Genomic DNA, 10,498 nt, shown 5'->3' with positions numbered 1-10,498 from the left:
CATTTTATTATTTTCAACATTATTAATATTAGAATATTTAACGTATAAAATATCAAGTTGATTTAACTAATATTGTATAAAATAATTGAATTATTAGGAACAATATGACTTAATCATAGCGTATAAACTACTTATTATATATGTATATCACTTATTTTTTTGTTATAATAATTAAAAATCAAAATAGAATCTCAAACAATAAACAAAACAAACTGAATATAACAAACAATTGGTTATGAAAAATTGCGAGTTAAAAATCTTATTATATAACGTTTGGTTTTCAAAGTTAGTAACTCACGTGATTGTGACACGTGTCAATTTTAGCGATTAGAGATTTTGCCATGTGTTATATAAAAACTTTGTCTCAACAAAATTTAAAATTAATAAGATAATTATCAGAAATAAAACATTTAAACAATTTTAATAAATATAAAATGATAATTCTTAGATGTATATAAAAAAGATAATACTCATCCTAATTTTAAATTACTAATTCTATAAGAAAAAGAATTAAGAAAATTATACAATTAATTTATATAATACTATAATTAATAAAATATACTATCAATTAGTTGTCAAAAATATATATATATATATACTATCAATTATTAATCGTAAAAGAAAAAAGATTTCAGATATTCACCATTATATAAACAAATAAATTGTTGTTATAGTTTTTTCAAATACACCACCATTAAACTTCGTTATATTATTAAAGCTATGTGTATTTTTTATGAACTATATAAATTATATTTTCTCTTTTTTCTTTCTGTTTGTCAAAATTTAACTATGAGATCAAACTTTAAATATATATATATATATATATTTACGTAATTTAGCGCATATATTACATATTATGTATATATATATATATATATATATTCTTGGAAGTAAATTTATCTTTAAATTCATAAAAATTTGAGGAAAATTAATAAATGACTATGAATTTTTGATATTGTTACTTTTCAATTATGAGGTAATGTTAGTATTCAGTTTTTTCTTTGAGAATTATGTTCACTAATTTTTAATTGTTTTTAATATTAAGTAAGATATAACTTTGATACAATGCACATATTTTTTTATTTGAAATTTTAAATACTATTTATTGGGATTGAATATATAGAATTAAAAACTAATTTTATTATGATGTAATAATATACAGTAAAATTGTATTGCAAAATGGAGTGCGTGAACTATATATCCGGTTTAATATATATATATATATAGAATATAACTTAAAATTTTACATATTTTTCTTATATCCACGTTAATACGCGGGCCTAATCTAGTTTAATATAAACATTCGGTAGTACAAAAGTCAAAAAAATTTAGTTATTATTTTATTTACAAAACATCTAATATTTAACAAATAAATACAATATAAAATATAAATAATAATTAAAATTACATTCACGGTTAAATCTAGTATATAGATTAATAGACAAGACTCGACATTGATTTAAGGGCCAACGTGAATAAGTCAAAACCCTAATTTTCTACTAACAGAGCCTTGGGAGAAAACAATGAGGATCTCCGATGTACCGGCTGAGTTGTTAGAGGATATACTCAGTAGACTCCCGACGACGTCTCTGAAAACAATACGATTCACTTGCAAACGATGGAACTGTTTGATAAAGAAAAACCCAAGATTTCTCCAAGCTTCAAAGCAATCTCTAGTTCTCGTGTTGAAAGAATATAAGGTTTGGCGAATGAGCGTCAATCACGATGTTGCTGCTCCATCTAAAGAGTTTGATGGTGCACTTAGCCTTAAGGATTGGCGATTTGATTCAGAACAAGTCGATATAGCCGCAGTTTTCCACTGCGACGGTTTGTTGTTATGCACCACCAAAGACAATAGGCTCGTGGTTTGGAATCCGTATTTGGAGCAAACCAAGTGGATCCATCTCAAAACTGATCACAAGAGAGACTCTAAGTTTGCCCTAGGATACCAAAATACTAACAAGTCTTGTCGGAGCTACAAAATCTTGAGGTGTTGGGATGGTTACGAACCAAACCACCATGTTTCTACCGTTGAAATCTATGAGATTTGCTCTTGTTCATGGAGGGTTCTTGATAATGTCCCTCTCGACTGCTTCATAGAACCAAATACTGGTGTGTCTTTGAAGGGAAACACTTACTGGCTTGCTACGGATGAAAAAACAGATTTCTTACTCAGGTTTGATTTTACAACGGAGAGATTTAAACGTTTTTGCCTTCCGCCTATTCAAAATCATGGTAATATGGTTCTATCAGTTGTTGGGGAAGAACAACTCTTAGTGTTACTTCAGAGCTATCATAAATTAGACATAGAGATTTGGATGGCCGATGATGATGATATTGATAGTGACGCCGCCTTGTTATGGAGTATATACATTAAAGTGGATTTCAAACGCCTCAGTACTTACTTTAGTTTTCCGGTTTGCTGGAGTTTTTTGATCCATGAGGGGAAGGAAAAGGCCTTGTGTTGTACTATAGGTTCTTATGAGACCAGCAGTAACATGGTCAACATTACTGGACTGCACGATACATATTACGCAGAGATCCATGATGAAGATTTTACTAATTGGCAGCGCCCGATTGTCTTCAGTTATGTTCCAAGTTTGGTTGAAATCTAGCAAGATCAAAGAAAAAGAAAAGAATGGAACTAGCGGATCAATGTAAGGTTCACTTCCAAGTTTGGTTCGGTTTTGTTTTTTTGTACGCAATGTCGTTTGATTAAATTAATGAACTGGTAGTTTTTTTTAACATCACCTGTTCTTTTTATGAATTAGTTTCTTTTTTGCATTACAACGACGAAGTTTGTAATGACGTGTGTGGACATTGAGTGCGCATGATTCTGGAGGATCACATAATATGAATATAATTGGTTCGCATGATTAATTAGGAGGAATATCACATAATATGAAACTTTCAAATTCTATTTTCATCTATACCAACAAGTTTAGGCTACTTTAAGATTAAGAAATGTTTGGATACTTTTTATAAGGTGTCTAGTAGTAATATTAAGAGGAAACAATTGTAGGGGTTATGATTGTCTGTGTGCTCTTACATTTTCTAATTTTCGCATTACACTTTGTATCTAACTTTGACTCGCGCTACAGTATTATTATTAATTCATAATGTTTTGTTATATGTTTTTGTTTAATATTTTTAAAAGTTTTGTATGTCTATTTCTTTATATATATATATGTATTGACAAAGTATTGTGTTTCTTGAGTTTGTTGGTTAATAAATTTAGTATTGTCTTTTAGATGGGAAGCTTTGTTGAACTATAATATGAGTGAAGATTTAGAAATGGTTATTGTAAACTCTAATACGTAATTTTCATTTCGCCGAAGTCAGTAGATCCATGTAAGAGAGAACTACAACTGCAACAACAGTTGGCGCCCCACAGTTAGATTTTGTTGTCGATATGATGAATGTCATATACTATGAAGGATGGTATAGTGACCCGCATCAAGGATAAAAATCTCAAAATCAAAATTCCTCGAACAAAGGACATTGTGAAGACTAAGGAGATCAAATGGCAGAGAACTGTCGAGACATTTGTAAGAAAAATCAAGAGATCAACATCGAACCTCAATAGGATAATGTTGGAATCACCAGACCAACGTACCAGCTAGCGTTGGTATCGAGCGACCAACATAGTCGTACATTGACCAGCGTTGCCGAAAGGATATTTTCCGATAGAAAATCTAAAAACTACTAAGACCAACTCCAACCCATCTCCATTTCCATCTGCATAATAGAGTTTGGAGTCAATTTTGCTCCAATCCATCTCCATTTTCATCTCCAAAATAGAGATCTCCATTTTTTTCTCTATATTTAGAGATTTCTTTTTTTTTCTTTACACTACAATTTGAAGATCTCTATTTTTTACTTCAAAATGGAGTAGTGTTGGAGTAAAACCCAACTCCATAATAGAGTTACTCCATTTTAAAGAAAAAAATGGAGATATGGGTTGGAAATGCCCTAAGACGACAAGTTGTCGAGTCATAAGTGCAAGAAAACGACAAACTAACAACGACTATCGAGAACCAACGATATATCATGCCGTGTATTGTTTTTAGTTATATGAAGCTAGGTTTTAGAGTTAATCATTAACTAGATTTAAACTCGCACATACGTGCGGCGTAATATTTGTAAACATTTAATTAATATTTAATTTTAATATAAAGTTAAGTGGTAGTAAATAATTTTTTTGTAAAAATTACATGACATTAATTTGGATTAGGAGTGTTAAATATATTTGGATTCCAAACTTTTTGTGTTACAGTATGACATTAATTTAAAATTGTTGGTTACATTTCATTAATTTGGATTAGGAATGTTAAATTAATTTACATGACATCGTATATTCCAAACTTTTCCAACAGTATGATTAAGAGTGTTAAATATATTTGGATTTAACTATAATTTGGGTTAGTTTTGTTTATAATAGGTAAAAGAGCAAAATGATTTTGTTGAATAATGATATTAAAGTAACCATAATTTGTTTTTTTTTTCACAGAAAGATTATATATTGATTGAGATAAGTAACCCACTAGAAAGGATCAAGGACAATCAACCCAGCAAAACCAAGTTAAATCTACACCTAGGTTCTAGCCATATCCTCTACAAAATGTTGTTGTAACCAACAAGGGAATCTGATTGCTACATACAATTGGCATCTCTCTTTGTTACGCTCTTAGAGCATTCCTATTGGTAATACTCAAATCTGTGTCTTAAACTTTAGATAATAATAAAAATAATACTAATCTAAGTTTAGATCCTACTCCCTTGTTTTTATTTTTTCTCCTCCCATTAGTCATCTTTAAATATGGGTGTCTTATATAATTTAACCAAAAAATGTGTTATCAAAAATAGTTTCTTCTGATGTAGCTTAACAACTGAATTTTGCAACGAAAGCAGACAATCTTTGACATCTTCAAAAGCCTGAGTTTGAGTTTACAGTTATTTTCAACGCCAGAAGTCTGAAGCAAAAGTTTTCTTCTCTTTGACGATGAAGCATTTGTACTTTCTTCAAATGGGAATTCCACAAATAGGGTCCATGAATCACATACTACCCGCAAACATCTACCAGGAAAATAAAGTGGATATTATTAAACAGGAATCAACAGTAACGCATTAAGTTTTTTTGTAGCTAGAGAAATCATTTGAAGACTAGATACTAAACCAACATGGCTGGTCTCACACAAAGATAATAGCAGATTATATCCAATCTTGATACGCAGGGATGGAGCAGTTGATATGCAAATAACATAAGAGAAGGTACTCTGCACAGCTAGCCCCAATGTCTTTAAATATTAGGTAATCAAGAAGGACTTGATGATCATAATGCAACTGACAATGAAAAACATATGTGTCGCGTTAAGAAATCTCATCAGTGATTGAATAAATTACTAAAGCCTACATGGAACATAGCAGAAGAGATTCCCTTATGTGAATGCTTTATGAAAATTACTGCTGAAAGAAATATACATAATAGGACTACAGCATTGAACAAGGTTGATAAACGGAAGAGACAGGAATTGCAGGAGGACTTCATAAAGAGCCACTTTGACTTTTGAAGCAAGAACTTTTTCAAGGTTTACTTATGAATGAACGGATGATGCAATCAAACAAACAGACAAAGTATGGATGATCAGAATGTATGCAAGGTGTTTCATTACCCTTATGATGTTGTAGCATAAAGGATGTCAATCCATAAAGGGTGATTATGCAAGCAGTCAAGATGTGATCAATGCATTCAAGTTAAGCCAGATATGATTATGATTTGGTTACTAATAATCCTAATGACAGAAATGTAAATGCAGAAGATTAAAGAACCTTAAGACAGTACTAATGCAGAATTAAACTGTAGAACAAGTGCAATAAACTATGCTAAGCAAGAGGAAACTACTAACAAATGTAATTAAGAGCAAACTGGAATGAAACAGAACATAAACAAGGAAGTAAACTGCCGCTCGAGTATGCGCACTCGGTCGAGTGCATGGTCGAGCAGGTGGTCGAGTGATGCATAACAGAAGAACAAAAGCAAAACAAAGAACAAAGATGCAAAATAAACGATGAAAAATGATTAAATATGAAATAAGTAACAAACAATAAGCAAATAGGTCCTAGAGATGGGGTTAATTGGTTGGTATCAAGCTAAGCTTGCTGAAACGACCCAACCCATTTTTTTTTTAAATAAATAAATAATAAATAATAATAATAAATAAATAAACTATAACTAGTGGTCTCATATCCACTAGCCACCTAACCACAATCACAATCAACAGTGGAAATAACTAATACCATTATCCAATAATAAACCAATAAGTATAACATAAACAATATCCAAGCTTCAACCATCAGGAAACATAGAACCAGCAACCTAGTACTGTTTCTAATGACCCAACTCTAGCAACCTAGCAATGCCAGACAACAACCAATCGAGTCCCTAGAACATCCTCCTCCTCATTGCCTTGATTCCACGATCACACTTTGCCTTTACCTGCACCACAAACACAAGTTGAGATGCATGAGTATTTTATAAACACTCAGTGAGGCAATCCTCCCATTTACTTGGCTATACACACAAGCAACTTTAATTCCAATGTTCCAAACAATCAACAAACAAAGCATATAAACCAGGAAAACAAACATGATCCCGTTGGAAGGGAGGTGTCGACCGACACCAGCCAAGTGTTGACCGACACTGGCTCTTGGTGTCGACCAACACCAGCCAAGTGTTGATCGACACTGGCTCTTGGTGTCGACCGACACCAATTGGTGTCGATCGACACTACCTCTGCAATCGCGATCCACACGAAGCCGAGGGTCAAATCTCGCTCCCAAACTCCACCAAATCGCCCAATACTCAAAACCCAAGACATATACGTCCGTAGGAACCTGTACCAATCAATTCTAGCAAGAAAAACACACAAAAACAGCAACAAACAAGCAAGAACAAGGAATCACATGCTTAAATCAGCTATGGTCATGCACTCACCTCTCTGCAGGAAGATTCTAACAAATAAGAACGAACCCAGCCTTCCTAGCAAGCTTCTAGCTCCTTCCTAGATCCAAAACTCTCAAGAACAGCCAAGAATCTCTCCAATCTCTTCCCAAAAGCTCTAGAACACTTTTTCTCTCTTTGTTTTTCTCAAAAACGGCATGAGACAAAACAAAACATGACCTAGGTCGTTTTCTCACTTTAATATCTCGGTTCAATGGTTTTCCTTAAACTAAACCAAAACAAATCGATAATTAAATCGAACTGTTCGAACCAGAGAAAATTGGTGTCGACCGACAATATCCTTGGTGTCGATCGACACCCTCTCCCAAAACGCACAGTTTTGGTTTGCGGGTGTTACAATTCTCCCCCACCAACATAGATTCGTCCTCGAATCTCGAACAACCATCAGCCAAGGACTCCCGTGCAACCGTCTCCACGGCCCGCACTCCTCCGACCGATCTACAGAAGGTCACCTCTAGGCAATAGACTCACGTTCCAGGCATTATTTGCTCTCGACTTTTGGACTTTCCTTTACTCATAGGTCTAAACCTTGAGTTTTTATTGGCTCTTCATCAGACCTAAGTCTGCATGCCATAATGTTGGCTACTCATCGGGCCTAAGCCCGCATGCCATATATAAAAGGAAGTCCAATATTTGTCTCTCAGGTTGCCACCCTACAGCGCGCCCCCGGATCGTCATCCGAAGTCGATATCGAACCATACTCCCAAGCCACAGTCTCAGAATATGGTAGTACTAGGAGAACCAAAGTCCCCCAAGAGTCGCGAGAAAACAATTCTGAACACGACTGAGTCCTATTCTTATCCAGGTTTCCTTCCCGTGGCTCGCTTAAAACATCACAATGTCTTACCAACCACATATTCCCTCTCTGGAATACCTCATGACCACACAAGATCATATACATGCCACAAGGCCAAACACATGTCCTAAACAGGACCGCCACCAAGGCCAAACAAATATCCTAAACATGGTCGCCACCAAGGCCAAACAAATGTCGTCAACAGGACCGCCACAAAGGCCAAACAAATGTCCTCAACAAGAACGTCACAAAGACCACTTGTCCCGAAGGACCGTCACGAAGACCACTCGTCCCGAAGGACCGTCACAAAGACCATACATCCCGAAGGATCGCCTCAACAGGCACATTGGCTAAACAGCCCGCCACAAAGACCACACAATTGGCTAAACAGCCCACCACAAAGGCCACACAACTAGCTAAACAGCCCGCCACAAAGGCCACACAACTGGCTAAACAGCCCGCCACAAAGGCCACACAATTGGCTAAACAGCCTGCCACAAAGGCCACACAATTGGCTAAACATTCTGCCACAAAGGCCACCCAATTGGCTAAACAACCTGCCATAAAGGCCACACAATGTCTCAAAAGACCGCCACACACGGGCACAATAACTCAAAAGTCCACCACTAAGGCCACACAATGTCTTGAAAGACTGCCCCACACGGGCACACAATAACTCAACAGTCCGCCACGAAGGCCACACAAGCCCCTCAAAGGCTCCGAACCACTAAAAATGGACAAATTCAAAATCACATAAAACTTTCCATTTTTAGAACTTTCCACTTATGGAAAACTTTCCACTTTTAGAAACTTTCATTTCATGAAACTTCCTTCTTTAGCAACAGCCTCACGGAATTCTGTATCCCGAAAACCACCTCTTAAGACTACAGCTGAGACCAGGCTAGACAAGCTCAAGTCACGGCCTGCTTCTCAAACCACTTCTTAAACCTTGCCTTTATCCTCGCCTCGGGCTCCCAAGTCTGCTCCTCCACACCATCACAGTCCCAAAGGACTCTCATCAAAGGAACCTTCTTCTTCCGAAGTTCCTTGATCCTCTTCTCGAGAACCCTCACTGGTCTCGCCTCCAAAGTCATGTTAGGCTGAAGATCTTCAGGAATCTTAGCCAACAACTGATCATCCTTACGGAGACACTTCCGCAACATAGAAATATGAAATACCTTGTAGAACGCACGCATAACCTCAGGCAACTCCAGCCTATATGCTACCGGTCCCACTCGCTCAATCACTCTGAACGGACCCATAAATCTCGGACTCAACTTAGTCTCTGTCAACGACCTGTTCGGACCCCGCAACATGGCCATCTTGAGGTACACTCTGTCTCCTACCTGAAACTCAAGATCTCTCCTCCTCCTATCGGCATAACTCCTCTACCTATCCTGAGCCTCCTTCATGTTCAGCTTGAGAAGCCGAATCTTCTCTAAGGTCTCCTGAACAAAATCTGCCCCAAACATGCTCCTCTCCCCCACCTGAGTCCAGCATAACGGTGTACGACATGGCCTCCCATACAAAGCCTCATAAGGAGCCATCTTAATACTTGCCTGGTAATTGTTGTTGTAAGCAAACTCTACCAGGTTCAGGTGATCTAGCCAATGGCCACCCCAATCCAACTTGTACACACCATTTACTTGAAAATACTAGATATCCATCTAGAAGCTTCATAACATCACTTTTCAAAAATATTCTCATTCGCATTAAATTGCCCCCGACAAAGCAAGTCTCCAACTTATCTCCTTGGAACTCGATCCTGGGAATACTCCATAAAACATTATCCTACTTGATCACTCATAGATCAATCACTTAAACAACACACTTGTGCTTTTCCTTAACACTTACTGCGTCTCCACGACATAGACAAGTCTATTTCCATTCAAGAACATGTCCTAGGACCGTATACGCTCTGATACCAAACTGAAATGACCGCACCCAGATTCCCAATCCTTACACCGAACACAAGGGAAACAATCTCACCAGAACCCCATAATTCCGACAAGACAACCGGCATCAACCGCTTCTGACAAAAGTTCCACAAACATTTTACATTAATAGACTCTAATTACTCCTCCAACTGGCCACTTCATGATCCACCCAAACAAGCCACTTAAACATGTATCCCAAACACCACCTCATCTAGTTACTAAGTCGCACAACCAACCACCCCTAGCGACCGAGTAACAAGAGAGGTGGGCTGGAAGACCTTATTCCGTCCAGCCACGGAAACACTTCTCCGACGAATCCATCGATTCACTGTCTTAGCTTTAACTGACACTCCTGAGCTCTAACTTGGTTCTATAACCACCATGACCTTGCTCCATAAGCTTACGGAGGTTCTATCTCAAACCAAGCTTGTTGGTTCAACCAACAACACAACTTAACACAATTTAATCTATACAAAAGCTTATATAAAACACTCGAATAATTCATAAACTAACCGTTGAAATCGAAGTTCCACCGTTGGATATGAAGCCCGTACTACCGAAATTTGTCTCGATCAGACAAGTTTTGAACCGCCAAATGCCGCCTAGAAAGAGCCATCTCGAAACAGTTACTAAGGATCATACTTAGCCTAGATTTTCATAGTTTAGTGATTACGTGCCCAGGAAGCAACAAACATAACTCCTCTAGATTAACTCCGAATGAAGCTATGTCAGATGCTATGAACT

The 10,498-nt window shown here is 36.6% G+C and overlaps 1 protein-coding gene across 1 annotated transcript; it reads left to right on the top strand.

The window, feature by feature from the left end:
• Positions 1-1,523: 1,523 nt before the first annotated feature.
• LOC104748604 (putative F-box only protein 9) lies at positions 1,524-2,678 on the top strand. The gene has a single exon (XM_019236764.2). It carries the CDS (start codon positions 1,524-1,526, stop codon positions 2,613-2,615), a length of 1,092 nt encoding a protein of 363 aa, XP_019092309.2. The 3' UTR covers positions 2,616-2,678.
• Positions 2,679-10,498: the final 7,820 nt, after the last annotated feature.

The sequence above is a fragment of the Camelina sativa genome, chromosome 15 (genome assembly GCF_030686135.1).
Source record: "Camelina sativa cultivar CO46 ecotype springtype chromosome 15, ASM3068613v1".
NCBI lineage: Eukaryota > Viridiplantae > Streptophyta > Magnoliopsida > Brassicales > Brassicaceae > Camelina > Camelina sativa.
The sequence above is the reverse complement of the archived record's forward strand: the minus strand, read 5'-3'. Positions and strand labels throughout refer to the sequence as shown.